Source organism: Cydia pomonella, chromosome 11, assembly GCF_033807575.1.
Source record: "Cydia pomonella isolate Wapato2018A chromosome 11, ilCydPomo1, whole genome shotgun sequence".
Taxonomy (NCBI): Eukaryota; Metazoa; Arthropoda; class Insecta; order Lepidoptera; family Tortricidae; genus Cydia; species Cydia pomonella.
Genome location: NC_084713.1, coordinates 4,556,980 through 4,580,098, shown reverse-complemented (window position 1 = coordinate 4,580,098; position 23,119 = coordinate 4,556,980). Strand labels below are relative to the sequence as shown.

General features: G+C 38.3%; 1 protein-coding gene across 2 annotated transcripts in view; it reads left to right on the top strand.

Moving 5' to 3' along the window:
- Positions 1-23,119, top strand: part of LOC133522664 (serine proteinase stubble-like) — a 236,706-nt gene that overhangs the window by 209,366 nt on the left and 4,221 nt on the right. For both annotated transcript variants that reach the window (XM_061858054.1, XM_061858053.1), the window contains exons 4-9: positions 6,158-6,316; positions 7,114-7,524; positions 8,578-8,796; positions 20,927-21,119; positions 21,665-21,962; positions 22,720-22,869. In XM_061858054.1, coding sequence (XP_061714038.1) covers positions 6,158-6,316; positions 7,114-7,524; positions 8,578-8,796; positions 20,927-21,119; positions 21,665-21,962; positions 22,720-22,869 — 1,430 coding nt within the window. The remainder of the gene's footprint in view (positions 1-6,157; positions 6,317-7,113; positions 7,525-8,577; positions 8,797-20,926; positions 21,120-21,664; positions 21,963-22,719; positions 22,870-23,119) is intronic.

Below are 23,119 nucleotides of genomic sequence, written 5' to 3'. Positions count from 1 at the left end.
AATTAAATTTTTAGATTTTATTGTACGACTTTGTCGGCTTTATTAATTTATATATCCATGCCAAATTTCAGCTTTCTAGCACTAACGACCACGGAGCAAAGCCTCGGACAGACAGACAGACGGACATGGCGAAACTATAAGGGTTCCTAGTTGACTACGGAACCCTAACAAAAAGGCACTACAAATGTATGTATCATAATATTAAAGTGTGGTCACGAAAAATTTGGTCATGCATGATATGGTAAATGTTTTAAATGAACGTGGATTTTCATGCAGCACTTTTTTAAATAATTTGTGGATATCAAATTTACATTATAAAATCCTAATCCCTATAATATTTATTTATTTATTGTAATACACCGTTAGGTTGTCTATGACTCTTAGCATTATTCTGCCGTACATACATTTTTTGAAAATCCACATTCATTTAAATGATTTACCATATCATCCATGTCCAATTGTCCACGCTTTAGAATACCTACTAAAACATTTATATGATTTTATATGATAGTGTTTGTTTTTAAGTGTTACACATATAAACTGCATTATAGTTAGCTAAATCAATTGAAAAATCAACAACAAGTCTATACAGAGTTGTACAAGTACCAGAGCTGAGACGAAATACGATATTACCTAGGTACTACGAAAATATATATTGCTCAAAACGAGCCCTGTATTTGAAAGCCAATTCGTTTCACGTCCCTAATCGTCTGTGAGCGAATCATAAAATATTCTTAGTCGCAAACGATGTGGAGCGTTCCAAAAGTTTCCAGTCCTAAGTAAACGTTGCGTTTGAATTGGTCGGAGTTCTGTGGGTTTTAAACTTATTGCTATCAAGATGGCGGGTGTTTTTGTAACTTCTTAATTTGCTGATTGCGGTTCAGTGCCTCTTCAATTTCAGAATTAAGGACAGACCTTTTCGCTTCTGTTTGAAATATCTGCTAACGAAATATTTTAGCGCCAAGGAAACTAAATTATCTACGTTTTGATTAAAATTAAAGTTATTTCGCTTTGGACGAGGAGCATTTCTAAGTCCAATGGCCTGTAAAGTAATTTACATAATGGCTGCCACAACACTTATGTTTTAAATCTGCTATATTATAAAAAACGTGTCTATTGAATTACAAAAATAACAAATGAATGATATAAAAGCAAAGTCAGCAACGTATTCCTTTTGTTTTCCTAAAGCTGTATCTTCTACTCAAGTGTGCAAAAGTGTATTATATTTATCTATCTATCCACAAGTAAAAACGTGTATAGGTATTACTGACTTTACTTTTACTAACTCAAGTATTTTAATCAGAAACTAAACAATTGCATCATAAGCATTTGGCTCAGACCCATTTCCGTCACAATCGTTCACAATGCCATGTCGTCAACATGCAGTTCCTAAATCACCAACTACATAACTAGACGAGTTATTTTGACCTTAGTCCCAGATCGTTCACATTCCCATTTTGACCACAGTGCTCGTCAACGTTATTGTACCACCAATTATCCTGGCTGCCTTCTATAAATAAGCTAACTTCTGCACTTTTCTACCGCTTTTTTCTAACGGAAAAGTTATGTTGGCCTGTGATTTTAACCTCCACCAATGCCAGCACTGTGGACCATATAAATTGATGATGTAGGAAAGTTGACAAATCAGAACTGTGGACCATTTGGCAATAATGTCAAGTTAAGAAGGTGACGAAATAGGATTGTAAACAAAGCGGTCCTGCGCCAAGCATTAGCCAATTCTAGTTCACAGGTGGACAGGTCCATGACAAATATCTGTGTTCATCATACAAATAAATGCCTTTACCGGGATTCGAACCCGGAACCATCGGCTTCATATACAGGCTCATTACCCACTAGGCCATACCGGTCGTCAATTAAATCATAATTATCATTATAAACGTATATAATACTCAATGCCTCTAATTGGACATACATTATTATTCCTTTGTATTCACAAAGAGATTTTATGCCAGTACACATGAGAAACGACTTAGGTTCTGCTCAAAGAAACATAAATCTCTAAGGGAACATAAAATTCCGCATTGTCTGATAACACGTCGTTCGCACCCAATATATCTCCTATATGTGTCATTTATATCTTCATTTATTTGGAACATTGGATTGCGGGATTACTTTTGGCATACGTACGCGAAATTATGGCCGGCATAAAATTACCGTTAGTCACCTGCATAGATATATTTTAAATGGTAGCCGAGGATAACCCAAATTTCAACCTTGTTTATGAAAATGAATCAGTGCGATTTTCAACGAAATCCTGCTGATATAGTTCCCACATTAACTGAAGGTTTTAAAAGCGTTCTTCTGCAATTTGCTGTAATTGGGTTTTACAATATTTAATTTTAGATTTTTCTGATAATACAAAGAACAGCTAATTTCGGAACTTGCAAACTATTACGCAGTGACTTTAATTCTGTGCTTAACCATTAAGTACTCGTACCTATACCTTTCACCGTATTGTGGTCTAACGTAATGCATTCTCAAACTGGACATAATGTTACATACCGACCAAGGCCTGTGACAGTGAAACATATATTGAGGACGTTATAGTACAAATTTTAATACCTACACTATGCTTAGTAACTGAAAACATTTACTCAAACCCGCTAATATTTAGGTCATACTGAGTAACTTTTATTATAGGGCCAACCCCGAAAAAAATTGACTCTCCCATAGAAAATTTCAACGCTAGACCAGTCAAAATGTACGAAATAGCCAAGTTTTATTTCATGATTTCGGGGTTGCTCCCATACTAAAAGTTACTCAGTATGACCTAAACATTTACGGGTTTGAGTAAATGGTTTTTGTATATTATGTTGGTACAAAATTAAATTCTAATCTGTGTATTTTTGCACGGCTATGATGGTCTATTTATTATTTGTCGCACATTAAATTTAATGTTTTTAACCAAAAGGTACCACATTGTCGGTTGATTTCAAATTGAAGCTATATCGAAATAGCGACTTATCGATAACCGACAATAAGTACACTTATGATTGAAAATAGTACAAATAGTAGACTGTTAAACGACTATGTTAAACATTGCTTACCTTCTATAGTTGGTTCAATCCTCCCATTTGGTTGACTCTTGTACTAAATTACTAAAACCCACATTTAGAAATAAAAATGCAACCTTAATAAGAACTGTTTTTGTTGTATAGTTTATTCTACTTTATTCTAAACACAATCCATTTCAATATCACAATTCTCACGTGTCGGCAACGTTTATCAAACTCACGTACAAGGCAGTTATTCTGCAGCCTCAATCCGAATCTCCTTTTTAGCGCTGCTTTACGGTACCTAGACTACCTAGATGCATCAGCTAGCCCCAGGCGAACAGACCACCACTTGAAATTTATTGGGCCTACCCTCTCCTTTTATTCCTGTGATTTATACCTAACAATAGGTGGAAACGTGCTTGTGACTTGTAGATTAGATTGTCTGTAATATTTTACTGGCGAATAAAATCCTTCAATGTTATTGGTCTATATTTTAAAGCCAGGCTCCTTCAAAAAATGTAACTCGCTCACTCTTTTTATGATGTAAAAAATTGGGTATCGACTTGGTACACTGCTACTTCTGACAAAGTAGAAAAATGGCTCCATGGTTTTTCGAGCTTTGTAACTTAATCATATTTTGAAATTATACCAGAGGGCCTACCGCGAACCACGTTCGACGTGTTGCCTCCCCGTCATACTTACGTACGAATTTACAAGTGCGTCAGAGTCGAACGTGGTTCGCGGTAGGCCCTCAGGTATAGATCGTGTCATTCACGAAGACGCTTGCCTTGGCTCGTAATGTCATGTTATTAAAGGTTAGATTTGACAAACATGGATACACCTATAAAAGGACACTCATGGAATCAAAAGGTCTATCATTTTGGTGTTCTTTTGCCTCCAGCTTTTCTTTTCGGGGGCAAGTTAAAGACAAGCCCATATAAAATTGTAATCAAATATTTTAAACCTATTTTGCTGTGTTAGGATCATCACTATCATATCGTAAAACACTACTTATACGTCTTTTATAAAGTTACTTCGTTCTTGTGTTTTATTGAGCACGTCGTCACATTTTAGGTTTTGCAACAGACGATTTCATATCGTTGCGAAATGAATGCTGGGGTGGGCATTTTTGCGTATCTAATATATCTCTCGGTTCATTTGTTAGAAAAATGGCTGTCACACGTTGTCGAAGGCCGTTAGGCGCGGCAACGCCATCTGTCTTCGTCATTTTTATGACTTGTGGAATGAGCGTGTTTGTGCTGGCTCATTTGGTTCAGCTTCGCATTTGGGTTAGTTTTCTTTTATATAAGTCAGATTTTATATAATATCCGTGTGTTGAATAATTGCGACTATTTTTACATGTGTATGGTTTCCGATTGAAGTTCCGCACGCAAAAAGAATATTTTTCCTATGTAGCTCATTTATTATGAAAGTATGTTATTTTTTTTTATACTACGTCGGTGGCAAACAAGCATTTCGGCCCGCCTGATGTTCAGCAGTCTTCGTAGCCTATGTACGTATGTATGTGGGTTATAGAAACACATGTAATCAATAGGGCTTATACGTATTTCGGACGAACTGCGTATTGAACGTACGGCTAACAAATCTACCATATACCTATGTACGAATATCTATATAATACGTTAATTTAAGTAGGTATAATAGTGTAGTCTAACCACCAAAAGTTGTACGTATCATTAATTATAAAGTTATGTTTTTAGCTCCTCTTCATAATGGATAAATTAATAATGTCTTGACGATCATCATTGTTATAAACTATCAATACTTCGAAAAAAATAAAAATTCTTTTGAGTATTAAGAAATATATTACTTATTACTTACAATGAAAATTGGTTGAGCGCCTTTAACTGAGTTACAACTTACAAAGAAATTCAACCCGTAACGATACTTAAATAGAACGGGATATGGACCAAGATTACCTTTTGTATTGTCACGATCCATATCCGGGAAGATTTAAGCCTAGTGAAACTAACCGTGAATCATTCAAAACTGCAACCAGTAACTCCCATCGATACTCGTACTAGTCGGACGACATCGCGTATTGGATCCATACCTTACCTTGTATTTATTGATAAGCACCATGGCCCGGGGATATTAGTGCAAACACTTAGCCTAATAGCCCAGAACTGATTTAATCTAGGATATCCCGTGCCGGTGGTTGTTACAGCCTATTAGCCTGGTTCCTGATTCACTTGTTAATTTCATTACGGGAACTTGATTGAGATATTGACGTTCATTTGTAAAATTATATGTTTACTTCGAGTGATTGTGATTGATTCTTTCACTACCAGTTTCTTAATAGCTTTCGGTAGCCTTTAATCAAGAATCGTGAATGAGTAAAGTACTAGTTTATGCGAAAGCGTATAAAGCGACTGATTTCATATTACTTTATACTTCCTAAGTTTTAACAAGTAGCTGACGTAGCATAGATAAGTACCTATGTATTTTCGCATTTTGTAAAGATTATCGATTAATAGGTATTTGTGTGTCAATTTTAGTAGAGGTATTATAATGCATGCAATATATATTGCATGTCTATAATATAATATTATATACATACTAAATTATTTTTATAAAATTTTCTATTTTCTATTATCCTGGTTCCTTTAACTGGTTTCCTGTGCAAAAAATGATGTATTCATCGTTACTGGACTGTCCCAGCTCCCTTGACTCATCGCATGAAAAGTCAAAATTTAAAATTGGTATCGTTAAATTTATTCAAACTGTCGTGAAACGAGTCAGCAATTTTCCAGAAATTTCAGTGATCTTTCCCAACTTTTTTCACAACTTTTCGCACCTTGCACACATCTGTAATTAAGATTCAAGTATTGTCACTTGGTTAGGACCTTTGGTTTTCTCAAAGTCTTAACCATGTAACATGCATGGACAATGCATGGATTACCTGTCATTTGATACCTACTTAACTCGAAATCAGTTACCAGCGACTCAAACCCTCGTGAAATCAGTCAATAGAGAGACATTTTCAAAATAATATCGAGAGCTTTTCCAACTCTCACGATAATTTTCTCAACGAGCGCTCTGTGACATCGTAAAATACAAACTCGGGTGCAGGTTTTCTGAAAACCTTAACAATTCACAAACTGCAATCTTGTCCCCAGGTTACCAAATGTCGCGCAAGGTGTGCACAGCGGGCGGGGCGCGCGGCGCGTGCATGTGGGTGCAGGAGTGCAACAGAGCGGGCGGGACGCACGCCGGGGTGTGTGTCGACGGCTTTATGTTCGGGAGCTGCTGTAGGCTGCCGGACCGGCCTGTAGTCGGTAAGTGTACACCTTTCTCAATAATTCATCCAGATCTTGCAAATGTACCGTGAATCTCTTCTATGCTCCTGAACCGCTCGTCGTCGATGACCGTACATCGCACTTTTGACTGCTCGCACCACCGGATTTTGTACGTGGGTCAAAATTGATTTCGTTGTTTTGTTTCTGACCACTCTGTCACGCTTGTGTTTGTGTCTTCTATCATATAAATTAAAAAAGTCGAGTGCTATTGTATGTATTTCTAGCTGTAGGTTCTAATCTAGGTACATGAGAAAAATTTAAAAATAAATTTTATCTCATACAAAAAGCTACACTCCGTCACAGTTTTTGGAGACAAAAAACAAGAAAGCGATAATAATTTTGACCCAGGTACACAGTATTTTTTCGGAAAATTTATCCTGATCTGTTACTTCTTCCGTATTTAAATTAATATAATTCGTATCCTAAATAATAACTAAGAACGCGGTTCTTGTCTAACCACCTTGTTATAATTGATGGTGTTTATAACCTATTTTATAGGTTTAGTGTGAGTTCATGAGTTGGTGTGGGTTAAACAAAATAAGAATGCACTTTATTTCAATTTGTATCAAATTATTCTTACTGTATTACCTAAATAAAAAAGTAAATCGTAAATAAAGCGCAATCTTTACTGGATCGAACCAAATAAATGACCTGAGTCACGCTTGTTTTGTCTATTAAACACCCAAAAAGCAAATTGAAGCCTAGTGACCTCTAAATTTTAAGGCACGTACTATCCAAATAGACCGGCGAAATAATAAAACAACTTGTATTTTCAGATACGCAGAGCCCAGTTACGGTCACGGAGAAACCGAATTCAACGCCATCTAGCGGCCGAAGCACGACCACGCTTCCCCCTGAGACGACGCACACGATAGCTCGGCCTAACTGGCAGACCCAGCGCCCGTCGTTCATGACAAAACCGATAGATGGCGCGCCAACCTCCTACAGCTACCGGCCGCCAGAAATCCACCCTTCATTAGGAAATTTAGATTCAAGTAGCGAACAAAATAGTGATATAGTTAATAAAATAAATTATAACAGTGTAAATAAGTACCAAAATGTAAATAGGCCGAGCGAAGTGGAAACTAGTCCCCACAACAAGATTTCGTCTAGTCTTAGTAATATACTGAGTGGCGCGCGCCCTATGGCCGTGTCCGACCAACACAATGAGAACAGCATATCTGCAGGTGAGTGTCACTGGTTAGTTTTAAGTTTAGTTGGTAGATGGCGGTGTAATTAAAAAAAATAATGTGTTATGGGGCTAAGAAAGAGAATTCAATGAGTTAGTTGTCTTGATTGACTTGATTTCTGAAAGTCTGGAAAATTGGTGAAGCAAATGCTCCTAATATTGTATCTACATCCCAGTACCATAATATAAATCGCTACAAGAGATAAGGCTACAATATTTTAAATAAAGATATGAAAACAGAGGAGGCAGCTTTTATTTTTCTTTGTGTGTAGGAATTAATCATGTTTTAAGATTTTTGTTCTTTTGCTTATCATAGATGCAATACTTAACTACTTCAAATGGACGGAGAATATATTATTATGTAGGAGTCCTTATTAGAGCGACTTTCGGGCACCAAGATAAAAGTTGGCAGCGATTTTGATAGCCCCGACAGTGCAAGCAGGGATCGGAAACCGGTATTTTTTGTATGGGAACGAAAACGGTATTTTTTCGTTCTTTGTTAATTACTTCATTTCTTATTAGGCAATCTAATAATAATACGAAGTCGTTATCTGAAAACACAACTGAGTCCTACATTTAGAGTATAAAATAAATCGAAATATATGGTTATTTCGATGTTTTTGCAAAAAACCGGTTCCGATCCCTGAGTGCAAGTGTTATTTGAAACTTCAAAATTCTCTGAAATTATGACGTTTACTTATCACTTGCATAGGCTGGGCTATCAAAATTGCTGCCAACTTATCTTGCTACTCTACACATTATTAATACCTAATAGTATACCTACTCTCAACTCAACTCATAGTCTAAGACCGTGTTCGCTGATCTTAGCTATTGTATTCACTTTTGATCTCATTAGGTGATAATCAGAATTACTAAGCAATTTCTATAAAATTATACAAAATTCATCTTTATTTTGTTACCAATACAGTTCACTGTGGCTATGAACTTGTGGTGGTATTAAATAGTTTTGGTTGACACCTGGTCTCATGGTCGTATTAAACGCCTCACAGAGACTGTACGTCAATATTTAAAAGTTACCCTAATTTTCCAGCACAATTCATGTCACGCCCAAGCAACGCGAACACCGTCCACTGGCAAGCGACAACGCAACCCTCGTTCGTGACGAAACCGCGGCCATCCTGGGAGAAACCGGCCAAGCCGAAACCGACCAAGAAGTTCACGACCACAGCCAAACCGCATAAGAAGAAGGACCAGAATAAACCTGAGACCACGCAAGCACCGTCGACTACAGCGGCCACTAACGGTGTTGGTAAGTGAGATAATACTCATTCACTCATTCTCACTAGGGAGACGCTTGAGTGGGACGTGCGGTGCTTACATTAAGTATGTTAAACAAATGCAAACGTATGCGATTGACCCTAATGTATCATTGTGCACACTGATGATGGTCAATTTGTAAACCTTAGTGCAAAGTCATAAGGATCGATGGTCAGCAACAATGTTGCTGTTAGTACTCTAATTCCCGACAAATTCTGCGCTTGACGCTTATCACTACAACCGTACTTGCAAAATCAAACAATTTGCGGCAATCTTTAAAAAAATCGGCCAAGTTGAAATCGGCCAAAGAGAATAATCTCACATACATAAAACATAAGTACTCGTAAGACAAAGGATCAGAGTAAGCTCCGGTTCCTTAAAATTTTAATTGTAATAAATTAATAAACTGGCAATATCTAAAATATCTCGCGTACAAAAACTCTGACTTTGGTAAAGTCAGCATTTTATGCATGCGCCAATTGCGCAGTTCTTCTGAACTGAACAATCAACAACTTGAGTTAGACTACGTTCTAACAACACTATTTTAACGAAACGGCAATACAGACCCTCGAACTTTGAGCAAGCGAGTGCTGATTGCGATGTGGGGTTCCGTACTGCCCTAACACGCATAACAGTGGTATGTTAGTTTGGAAAACTTCAAGCGATTGTGTAGGGTAGTTTTATTCTTGTTTTATGAGGTGGAACAGTTGAATCGACGCGTGAAATTTATTTAATAAGTCCCAAAAGTGTAAAATATAATCATTAGTTCTTAGAAAGCATCAAGCAATAATGTGATGGCTTACTAGACATTTTTAATCAATTGGAAATGTGCATTGGGCAACATTTGGTAAAAATGTGAATAAGAAGTCCACTGTCTGCTTTGGGTTATCGTGGGGTCTATAACCCAAAGCCTCTTGTGAGAGAGTTTTTTATAGGCTACGTAATAATTCAAGACTCTCTTAATACAGTAACGCTGTTGAAGTCCGGATTGCAACTGCAGTGATGTTGTTGCAGCAGCGGGTAAATGGTGATACTGATATCACTGATAATTTCCTTACCAAAATCTACTTAAGTCAAATTAGATGAGTCTAAATTCAATCTCATTTTTTCATCGGTCAGGTCAGTTCAGTTCGTAGACGCGATTATCTGGAGTCTAAAAAACTAGTTTCTTCAATGAAAACCATATTGCGAATCCGTATAAACCCGAATGGTTTCTGGCAAAGAACCCCAAAAAGTATACAAATGTAAGTAGCCGCTTTGCCAAAAAGCTTGCATTTGTTTTCGATTCCACCGCTCCCGATCCCGGTGACAGCACTATCGCGCTGTAAGAGCTGTTCCGAACTTAGCTCTTTGTTGTTTACACACTCATTTAACCCAAATAGACTTTATACTGTAGTAATAAGAATCATTTTAGAACGAAATTTAAGCAATTTCGGGAGCAAACGTTTCACTTGAATGTTTTCACTCGTTTTTGAGCAGATTATTTCAATGTTTGAGGATTTCGTGTATCTAGTAAGGTATTTGAACTCCGTGTATTCAAGTAATTATGGATAAAACGTTCTGTTTGCTTTTCTCTTGTACTTTTGAACAATAAAATTTTCCAATTTGAAACTCAGCTGAACGGATTCTGACACGAGTCGGGGTTGTTTTCTGTCGGAATTATTTTGTTGCAATCTTGAAAAGTGTTTTTCAGCTAGGTAGGTACGTACTTATTAATTATTAATCAAGATACAAATGTGAAAGGTAACCGTTGTCAAACGAATGTCGAAACTGTAAAACATGTCCCTCTCAGGAGGGATTGAAGTAACACTTTTCTTTTCTAGGACACTTTTTTTGCATATTTTTTTTTAGCTTAAATAATATTTTGAAACATAATAATTTAAAATTATTTCTATCTTGGGCGTAACACAATTGAATCTCTTGCTACTCGGGACCTTGTTATAGAATCCTTCGTTTCGTTTAGGATTCAATGTATGCCCTCGCCGTAAATATGTCATTTTGCTTCCTTGTGTCACAATCTTTTAATTATTTAACACTGCACTTTCCAGGCCTCCCTCATTATTAATTTACCAGAAATAATACTGCATCATCAATCCGTTGATGGCGTCATTCCATTTTGGAATGAAAACTCAAATCCCGAAGGAACCCAATGCTCGTTAATATTTGGGAAGTTCATTAGTGGAATGCTCATTTAACAGGAAATATAATACAGAAGTACTATCACTGCCATGTTGGAAACATAATTAAATACATACTTGTCATGGATGTTTGGTGTTTACAGTTTTGAATGATTCACGGTTAGTTTCACTAGACTTAAATCGACCAGTATATCAAAAACAATATAAAAGATAATTATTAAGGTTTATATCCCGGTCGATTTAAGTCTATGTTTGGTGATATTACGTTTTCGTACCATTTTTGCCGAAAAGAGTATGCTCTTTATATATATTATATTTATATAAAAAAACAACGAAAACCTTAGAAGATGTGTAAGTAAAATACATCTTAAAAGCCTAAAGGTTAGATACAGTATAGGTTAGGTACACAAAGAAAACCAATGCAAAAAATGTAAAAAATAAAACAAAACTGAACATAAAACTACGAGTTCTTACATATACCCCTACGTTTGGTCTTGTTTTTTTTATGATAGAGGAGGCAAACGAGCAGACGGATCACCCGATGGAAAGCGATTACCTCCGCCCATGGACACCTGCAACACCAGAGTTGTCTTGTTCCTCCCTATCGTGACATCATCACCAATATCTTATCATCGGGCTGTCAAGATGCTCGACCATACTCAACATGCAGTTGCCACTGCCACGCACTCGTGCAGTGAGGCAATTCTTTTTCGCCTAATGGCAAAAAAATCGTTCGCTCTCGCTTCGACAAACATGCTAGATGCACTGCAGACTGCAGTGCTTCGGCAGCCGCAACAGCATCCTGATGAATACACGAGCTGTCTCATGGTAAATAAGTAAGTAACCTAAGGACACTTGCAATTACATGGGTGTCAACGCGGCACTTCTTTAAAATATATAGGCATGGACTTTTTATTATTATTGTATTAGTGTAATATCATATAAGTAGGCATATTTTTAATATTCTTGCTTAAAAAAAATTGTATTGTTTGCATGCTGTTTGTGGACAGCTGAATAAGGAGGATAACAACAAATTTGAACATCTATAACTGTACCCTTTTTAAGCAAATAAATGATTTATGATTTACATGTACACTCCGTTTTTTTAAGAATCAGAGCTATTATTCCAGGAGCGTTTTTTGTGAGGACCAAAAATTATGAAACCAAAATCGGAAATAAGATTCAGTCAGTTTTTTAGTTCGTTTATGATGCCATAAGCGAAGGCGGGAAGTCTGTGAAGTTAAATTTCTACCGAGTATATTTCTTTCATTCTTATCCATGTTTGTTTTATTAATAAATTAGTAATGCAGCAAAATGCCCGACTCAAAAAAAAAACCAGAAAAAGTCCACTATTAGATACGCAAACGTTGCTTTTGTCTTGATGGTTTTTAGGATCAAATCCCCATTTTAGGACGGCTTTTTATTTAGGAAATAATTCACCTATTTAAGCGTTGATGCCTCCTTATAGTACCTAACTCCTATTGGTGTAAGTACAAAATTTGCAGGCTAAGGGAATGAGTTTGAGATGTAATCTCTGTATTGCATGCTCGGCGGAAATAGCAATCGCCTGAACCCTATTACATGAACGAGCACATTGTGTAGGTACTAACTGGTCTAAAAATTTGTTGTTGCCTGAAACTATTTGGGCAATCTGCGAAAAAAAGGCTTTTAAAGTTTAAGTATAAAAAGAATAATAAATAAATAGGAACGTACCTATCTGCATGTTTGTCTAAACATTATTTTTTCTGATTTTTGCAATCCTAAAGTGTTCCTCTTAAGGGACCCACTGATTACCAATTGGCCGGACGATATCGGCCTGTCAGTTATTCGCAAAAGCTGACAATAACAGGCCGATAAACCTAACCTAACCTAACCTAACCTAACCTAACCTAACCTAACCTAACCTAACCTAACCTAACCTAACCTAACCTAACCTAACCTAACCTAACCTAACCTCGCCGTGTGGTGCCGGCGTTAGAATAGCACCACCCCATCTCGTCCCGTGGGTGTCGTAAAAGCCGACTAAGGGAACACCGACGGATGGGCAGCAGCGTCCGTCGAGAATTTTTAACACCTACTGCGGTCCCTATTCATATAATCCAACCAAACCACAAATCAAACCCCTATCAACTCTAATCCAACCAAATTCACCGACTTAAATCAACTATTTCTCTACCCAATATTAAACTAAAAACCAAAAACAAATCTAATTAAACCGCAACAATTTAAAAACCACACAAATATCAACCTGGACCCATGGCCGCCCGTACTCAATGCGGGGACCATGGGTCCACCTAAACTCATAACAACAACGCCGGGTCTTCAACTCGAGCATCACCATTGCTTCCTGACTGATGGTGATGCCGGACCCGGCATCGCATAAATCACACCAGCCATTCACAAACGTCACCACGGGCACAGGGTCGCCCGTATCCCTAGCGAGGGCCCTGTGTCTACAACTGACACAACAAACCTAATAAAAAAAAAAAAAAAAAAACCTAACCTAACCTAACCAAGCTTGAAAAAAGTGACTCGATATTACCCGAATTCAGCGATTTTTGGCACAAATTTAAAGCTCACTGAGACCTATCTTTTGGTACCACCCCCCCCTCCGTAACCCCTCTGGTTACGGAGATATTCAATTTTTAGTACTTTTCATAAAATTTCATAACTTCAAAAATTCATATCTTAGCCGTTTTTCAACTTTTTAATAATTTTCTTTCTGTTAAATATTAGATTCAGTGTTCCCTAAATTATCGCAGTTTAAATAGAATTAGCTTTCATACAACTTCCTTTCCAAAAATTCAATTTACTCTTAATTTTTTCAGTACCTGTAAGAAAATCACCTTAAAATTCAATTTTCTTCCATTCTACCCAGTAGATTTTCCCAATTCAAGCTTCATTTGATAGATCTTCAGTTTTTCTCTATTTTCTGTTTAATATAAATTTCTTGCAAACTTCTTCTTCACCCCCAAATTTCACATTTTATAAAAATTTTAATCACGATATACCAGAAACATGGGAACTTTATTCCGTACACCCCCCCAATCGCCCAAAAAGCTGCGACCTGCCCCTTCTGAGCCTGCAGCCCTAACAGAGGCGCCGATAGACACAGCACAACACCCAGCCCAACTTATTGAGCTGAATGTCGAATCGTTGGCACAAAATGGTCACAACAAAATTCCTGAACTAACACGAACCGACAACCACGAACAAGGACATGCAGCTGGCACATCGACGCCACTCTCAGCAGCAGCAAAATCGGTGACCCCAGAGGAGGCAGCGACATCTGTACCGACGATGGAGATGCCGGCTGTCACCGGAACTCCTAACTCGGGTTCTACACAAATGGACCGGCTGTGGCTGAGTAGGGATTCGATAATCAGTAGTCCTGGCACAAAGACCCGAGCGGGTAGACATTGCTCGGAAGTTGTCCGTAACTTAGAAAACATAGTCTCACAACTGCAACAAAATAAAAGCGTGACCAAAGAGAATAAAAAATGTATAATGCAAGCTGTAGAGGCCATTCGTGACGCCACTATGAGGTTTACCGGCGAACTGGCGGTCCTTGGCATAGGACAAACTGACAACAGCGCACCAACACTGGACTCTACAAAACTAAAAGAGGAAATTATAACTAGCGTTCAAGCAGAAATGACCAAGATGCGAGCCGAGCAAAAGGAATTTAATAAAGCGGTCATGGCGGCAATAGGCTGTGAAGAAGAAAGAAATGAAGAAGCCAGCAGAGAAGGAGAAACATTTTCCATGGTCGTTGGCAGGAAAAGCAATAGGAAAAGGCAAAGCGGTGCAGCGATAGCTGCCGCAACCGCAGTCTCTGGCACGATTTATGATGATGATCTGACAGCGCCGGCTGTAGGTAGACCATACAAACCTAAAATTAATCGCACAAAAGCGCCTCCACCACCGTCAACCAATTTTGTCGTCATCCTCGAATCTATTGACCCCCGACAGGACGGCAAAGACGTCCTAAAAGAAGTCAAGGAGAAGGTTGATGTGGTCAAAATAGGTGTAGGAATAAAAAGTGTACGTGAAACTAGAAACAAAAAAGTCGTCATAAGTTGCGACTCCAATGAAGACAGACAGAAGCTGAGTACAGCTATAAAAGACAACACAAAGAACATCACTGTCGGTACTCCCAAACTGCGTAACCCAGCGCTACGAATCATTGGTGTTATTCCAGAATTTGCCAATGCAAAAATTGAAGATGCAATGGTGAATCAAAACGCAAGACTCCTAGAAGGCATTGCAGAGGAGAATAGGAACATAAAGTTTGTCCGGGCAATCAAAGGCCGAAATGACTCCATCAAGAATATAATAGTAGAAGTCAGCCCAGAAGTCTGGGCCGCTACAAATGGACAAAAAATCAGGATCGGATACCAATCGGTGATGGCGGTGGATCAGTCTCCCATTCTCCAATGCTTCAAATGCTTCGGATTTGGCCACCGGGCGGCGGAGTGTAAGTCCGACGCGAGGTGTGCTTACTGTGCTGAGAGACATGACACGCGAAGCTGCAACAAGCGCGAAATCGGACCGACCTGCGTAAACTGCTTAAACAGTGACGCAGCAAAAGATCACAAGCATAATGCCTTCAGCCCATCCTGCCCAGAATGGATAAAGTGGGATCGTATAGCCCGAGCGGCTATACGTTACTGCTAAGGGCGTCCCAAGGGATAACAACAGGATTAATAATGTAGTGGCTGTTCAATGCAATCTTGGGAAGGGCAATAACGCCATGCAAGAACTCAAGCAGTGCGCAAAGCAGAATGAGTATGACGTTATTTTCATTACAGAACCTTATGTGGGAAATAAGACCACCATGAGCGGCATAGATGGATATGACATTTATCAACACGCTGACGCCAACAACAGAACGAAGGCCTGCATTGCAATTCGCAAAAAGATGGGGAACTACATTGGAATCACACAGCACACTACTACAAATTTCTGTACCGTCCAACTCTCGCTGGGTAATAAAAAACTATTAATGTCATCAATATATGTGGAACCTGGCGATGATCAAATTCAGACATTATCTCACCTAGAGCACGTATTAAGGTCACAACCAAACGTGGAACATATTATCTGCGGTGACATGAATGGTTGGCACACCTCGTGGGGATCTGCGAAAAATAATGACAGGGGTCGAGCAATTCACGATCTCGCAATGGCCAACGATCTAGTAGTCTGCAACATAGGAAATGTACCCACTTTCGAAACTGTTACTCATGGCCAGATAAGAACTTCGATTGTGGACTTAACTTTAGCATCATTAGGTATTGCAAACAAAATTATAGATTGGAAAGTCAACCATGGGATGGTGACTTCCTCGGATCACCATGGAATTGAATTTCAGATTAACCTAAATTATGAAAAAACTAAGAAGAAAACATCCACTTCAACTTATAAGTACAACACAGAGAGAGCTAATTGGGAGAATTTCACTAACAAATTAAAAGAAAACATAGAACGCAACGGACTGGACAATACTGACATTGACTCTCTTGAAAATGATCAAATAGATACCTACATTACTAACTTTACAAAAACGGTGATAAAAACTTGTGATAAAACACTTGGTCGGAAAACATCTCATATAAAGATTCCATGGTGGACCGAGGAACTCACCAATTTAAAAAAGAAAGTTATCCATCTGCATCATCGCCTTCAAGACCTCAAACGTGGTAAAAAAGATCTTACTAATATCATCCGTGAACTGACCGATGCTAGAACTGAATACGGACAAAAGATACGTAACACTTCCACAGAACATTTCCGAGACTTTTGCAAAAGTCAAGGTAAAGATGATGTATGGTCGGTGACGAACCGTCTTCTCAAAAGTACCCCTCAACCACAACCACCTTCAACCCTAAAAATAGATAATAACAATACTTACACCAAATCCATCCAAGACACTGCCGTAAAACTTGCTAACAAGTTTTTCCCCGATGATCCCGTTGAAGAAGACTCTGCTCAGCACCTGCAAATAAGAAATGAAGTGATTAATAACAATATTCAAAATAATAATAACATAAATAACATAAATGATGACTTACCTTTCACCACAGCTGAAATAATAGAGGCGATCAATAGCATGAGTCCGAAAAGGGCCCCAGGCATGGACGGCCTAACGGCTGACATATGTAAACACGTTATCAATACTTACCCGGAGCATATGACTAGACTCTATAACAGATGCTTTCAGCTCAACTATTTCCCGACTAACTGGAAAGTGGCCTATATTAAAACCATCCCAAAGCCTGGAAAAGATAATTACAAGGACATTTCAGCATATAGACCTATAGGGCTCATCAATGTACTAGGCAAGGTATTCGAAAAACTCATAGCCAAAAGACTCACATATTTTATGCGCACACGTAACGCCTGCAGTCGACAACAATTTGGTTTTAAGGAACAAAATTCCACAACCGACGCACTCAACAGAGCAGTTAGCTTAATCCAACAATACAAAACTGAACGCAAACTCGTTGTAGCTATCTCCCTGGACATTGAGGGGGCTTTTGACCATGCATGGTGGCCTGCCCTGTTAAGCCGTCTGAAAGCAGTGCACTGCCCCAACAATATATATAATACAATTATTAGCTATCTCAATGATAGGAAGGTCATCCTTAACTATGCAGATGCTACTTACACAAAAGAACAGTCACGAGGATGTGTCCAGGGTTCTGTTCTAGGACCCATATTTTGGAACACGATCGTGGACACATTATTGGACGCACCTCTGCCGGAGGGTAGTCATCTGCAGGCATATGCAGACGATATTTTGTTAGTCTGCTCAGGCAATAATGTCGATCAGCTGGAACATAACGCTAACCGCGTACTAGAAGATGTATATCAATGGGGAGCAAATAACAAACTGAAATTTGGAGCCCATAAAACCAAAATGATTACCCCAACACCCAAAGCTAAAGCCGCTAGAATAATCATGAACAATACGCCGATCATCTTCAGTGAATATTTTAAACTACTCGGAATAATGGTTGATCAAAACCTCACATTTGTCAGACACACTGAATATGCTATTAAAAAAGCACACAACATCTACAAAAGATTATGTATTTTTATAAAACCCACATGGGGAGTTCATTCTGAGAATGTAAAAACCATATACCAACAAGTAATTGAACCTATTGTGACCTATGCGGCAGAGATTTGGCACACGGCGACAAACCTAAAAAAGGTACAGGACGCGCTAATGAGTCTACAGCGCGGATTCGCGATCAAAATCGTTCATGGATTCAGGACTCTCCCCACAATAGGATCAATTGCTCTTGCTGGCCTCACACCCCTACCACTAAAAATAAAAGAAATAGCGTCAAGAGAAAACACTAAGAGAACTAGAATATCCAAGTACTTGCCGAAGGATATTCTGTACGATAAAAGAATACCAGTTGAAGAACTAATGCACCCTGCTAAAAGAACAGAAATTAAAATCACTGAAGTATTCACACAGGAAGATCTGGACCCTTTCTACACTGCAGGAATGAACAGAATATTTACCGACGGTAGTAGGCATGACGGAGCGGTAGGGGCGGCCGTTGTCATATATCATCCTGATGGCCGAGAGACTTCAAAGAAATACAAACTGCACAGCAGCTGTACAGTGTTCCAGGCCGAATGTTTGGCAATAGAGCAAGCTTGCCAACTAAGCCTTTCACTTGGCCTGGAACAATCTACAGTCTTCTCTGACTCCAAATCAGCACTGAACGAATTAATGTGTAGGAGTAGCACCAACTCAACAATTAGTAATGCACAAAAATTAATAACACAAATAACTGACCGCGGATACCATATTCAGTTCTCGTGGATCAAAGCACATAACGGATTACTTGGCAATGAGGCAGCCGACGCAATAGCTAAAATCGCAGCGACACAACATAAGCAACCAGATTTCGACAAATTCCCACTATCCTACCACCTTAAAAATCTTCGTAAAGACACAATCATAAAACACGAGCAAATTTACCAAAACAGCACCACAGGATCACATTTAAAGACATGGCTACCCACACTGCAACACATTAGTAATTTACGAAAACACACATCAATCACATTTCACTTAACGCAAATTCTAACAGGACATGGATACAATAAGGTTTACCTCAATAGGCACAAAATTACAGACGATAATGTTTGTCCATGTGATAACTCCACCCCACAGACTATGAAGCACCTTATAGAGAACTGTCCTCGATACGCAACACATAGACTAGATCATGAAATCCAATGTAGCATACACAATATCGATCCATATAACCTCGATCAAATAATAGAAAAAGAAACCGTTCTTGAGTCATTTAATAGGTATATAACACATATTATTAACACGTTAAAGAAATTTAATAACACATAGTTTAATTTAACGAAAGAATTAATTTATAAAATAGAAGCAATCATCAAAAGGAAAAATTATATAAATAGCATAACCAAGGTTGCCCGTATCAACAGCGGGAACCTCTTGCAAAAGTCCAACGGTCGCCCGTATCCCTAGCGGGGGCCGTTGGTACTAACAACAGACCTAAATACTAAAAAAAAAAAAAAAAAAAATAACAGGCCGATATCGTCCGGCGAAGTGGTAATCAGTGGGCCCTTAAACATTGGGAAGGCAATTTTTAGTCTTATAATATCCCATGGCTTGGAATAAACAAATTTCGATATCGATAATCTGGTAGAATGGTCCAGGTGGGTAACCTTACGGTGAGGTAAATTAGGATTGGCCTAGACTGTTGTAATTTATGATATATAGCTTCTAACTTCATGACATAAGTTAAGATAGATTGGAGTACCTATTAACATCATTAGTGCAACTTTGTTCTGAAGTGGTATTATTATTATCAAGTCTTGTTAATACCTACTTGAAGCTAATTAGCAAGGATAGAATTTCTATTTTAAGAGAAACATAATGCTGAAAATTGTTCAAATTTGATGGAAATTGTTATTACCTACTTTTCCGAATATTTTAAAAAGCTACGAGCTTCAATTGTTTTGTTTTAGATTATGTTTTGTTATACGCCTGACTGTGATATAAGATTTGTTGGTTCTATGGAAAAAATATGTACGTGAATTCAGCGTTGATCCGGAGATGGACACATCCTTATTATCCTAAACGGAGACAGGCACATTGTCAAAAATAAGCAGTACTATCCGCAAACCAAACTGACGACCGGGGTCGTAAAACTGCTCATTCTTACTTGCATAGTCGAAGCAAGAGTAAAAGAGATGGTAATATGATCTTGACCGTCAGTTTGGTTTGTGGATAGTACAGTCAGCGTCAAATACTTTGTAGCAACCAAAGTAGCCAAATAGTTCGGTACATCATATATTTACCTTAGTAACGTGTACCGAACTATTTGGCCACTTTGACTGCTACAAAGTATTAACCCTGTACAGTAAATAGATGGTAGATAGGTAGTTAAATTGAGATTAACAATAATTTAAGTACCTACCTTTTATATTTTACTTACTGAAAAATACATAAATCAGTTCAACAGGTATTATTTTATCTAATAGTAATTATAACTCAAATTATAACTTAAAACGCACCGTAGTCAAATGGTAACTTTCGTTAGACTCGTTAACTTTTACTGTAGATGTAAAAGTATCACTTTATAAGACAAATACGTCTGCGTAAAATTTCGTACATGAGCGTTTTTTTTTAACAATAACAATAATACACTTTTTTTATCTTCATGGACAAATCAGCGATTAGTTTTAGTTTGAGCAGTCAAGAGTAGGCGTGATCTGCTACGGTTGAGAAAAATAAGAAAAATACGCTCGTACACGGAATTCACTGCAGACGAATTTGATCTCATTTACCTTAATTTTTTGTCAAGTATAAAAGGTTGGTTAGGCCTCAAATGACTTCTTCTATTCTTAAAGAATTATCAGATCATTCGTTGTCTATTTCTGCATAAATCTATATCCACGTTCTCTTGTTGTTTACAGAATGCGGCGTCACAGCAATGTGGCCGCGCCCAGAGATGAGGATAATGGGCGGCAAGGACTCTAGCTTCGGGCGGTGGCCGTGGCAGGTCTCGGTGCGGAGGACGTCCTTCTTTAGCTTCTCATCGACGCACAGGTGTGGTGGAGCTATCATCAATGAGGGCTGGATTGCTACCGCTGGCCATTGCGTTGATGAGTAAGTTTTATTATCTAATGTTGAAATATCTAAATGGGTAATCTAAACGTTAGAACGATACGGGTCCAGGTCAAGGCATCTGCCATACCGTTTTCTATAACGGATGATAGGTCACCATGTAATGATTTCGAAAACGAAGTGTTGAGTGCTTCGGCCCGAACCATGATCGTTCCAGTGTGAGTCATCCTTAATCCGCTTAAATGTCGTGGTTTCCGTACGATTTTCTGTCTTCTTAAAGAAGCTTTGGAATTCGACCCACGTAATAAGCACTTCGATTACATTTTTTATATATTATTTTCTATCAGTTTGGATGATATCAATTTTATTTTATCCGGTTTTTGTCATTATGTGTGTAGAAACTAAGTTGTTCGGGTTAAATAAGGTGATTCTGATCGAAATCACCAACTATAGAAGTCAAGTTTCTACATCTACGCGCGCTTGGTCAAAAATTACCTCTTTAACTTTTGTTTAATAGTATAAATTTTATGAAAAGTAACTATTTTATACGACCCTGCAACTGAAGTTTACTTTTTAACTTTCCACAGCCTTCTAACCTCTCAAATCCGAATACGAGTCGGCGAATATGACTTCTCCTCAGTATCAGAGCAATACCCTTTTGTGGAGCAAGGCGTGGCCCGGAAAGCTGTCCATCCGAAATACAACTTCTTCACCTACGAATATGACCTGGCTCTGGTCAAACTGGAGTCAACGTTGGTCTTCGCGCCGCATATTTCGCCGATTTGTTTGCCGGCGACCGATGATTTGCTGGTCGGGGAAAATGCAACGGTGACAGGATGGGGAAGATTATCGGAGGGTGGAGTGCTGCCATCTATTTTGCAAGAGGTTAGCTGACTTTTTTATAAGGTGTTTCTTTTTGTCTTTCTGACTCGCCTTATTGAGGGTCGCGGTCATCACCGAATGATCAACATTTGATAATGTATGATTTGTACAACTTCTGTTTATCAAAACTGACTGGTAGTGTACTGAAATCCAACATAACAGTACGAGTACTCTATAATTACCTATTGCAATATAAATAAACTGTACAAATCACAAATCTATTCATTCATTCATGACAGACATAAGTTTTCTTATTACTTGCTTTACCTTACGAACAAAGATGATCCAATAATAGGTCTTTCATAAGTATATCCGACAAAAGCTTCCCTTGATTTATAAATACCTTCCTTTGACCCTTCCCGCCCACTCTAGTGAGGAAAACTTTTTCATTAATAAGACTTATATTTTAGGATAATTTTTGTAACAGACTTAAAGTGTGTCGTTTATATTTAGTTTTACATATTTATTTATTTATTTATTATTATTCTATAAAGAGAACAAATGGTCCAATTAGTAGTAGTAGTAGTAGTGTTATATGCTTTGGAATAAGTACTTTGCAAGTAGGTATTTAACACAGAGGTACGTAAATTAGGAAAACATCACGAGGAACCCTGAATACTTAAGTTGTCCTCAATCAGGTTATGATGGGGACTATAGTCCAAGTCCAAACCCTGTTGAAAGAAGAGGCCTGGGCACAGCTATGGGACGCTTATAGACTGGTAATAATGATTTTATTAATATTACTCCTCAATCATTTCAGGTCCAAGTTCCAATAGTGTCGAACGACCGCTGCAAGTCCATGTTCCTGCGAGCTGGTAGACACGAGTTCATTCCTGACATCTTCCTCTGCGCCGGCCACGAGCGTGGGGGACACGACTCCTGCCAGGGAGATTCAGGAGGCCCACTTCAGGTTACCATATTTTTTTACACATACCGTTTCATTTCTGAACATGTTATTCTGTGCCGGCGACGAGCTCAGGAGACACAATTTCTGCCAGGGGGATTCAGGAAGATCTCAACAGGTTACCAACTTTCTTAGATTCATTTCGGATATCTTGTCCTATAATATTTATTCATACCTGTTCCTGGATACAAGTTATTTCGATAATTAATATATTGGAGAGCCTTGGTGTAAAAAAAATAAAGATGACGTCAAGACG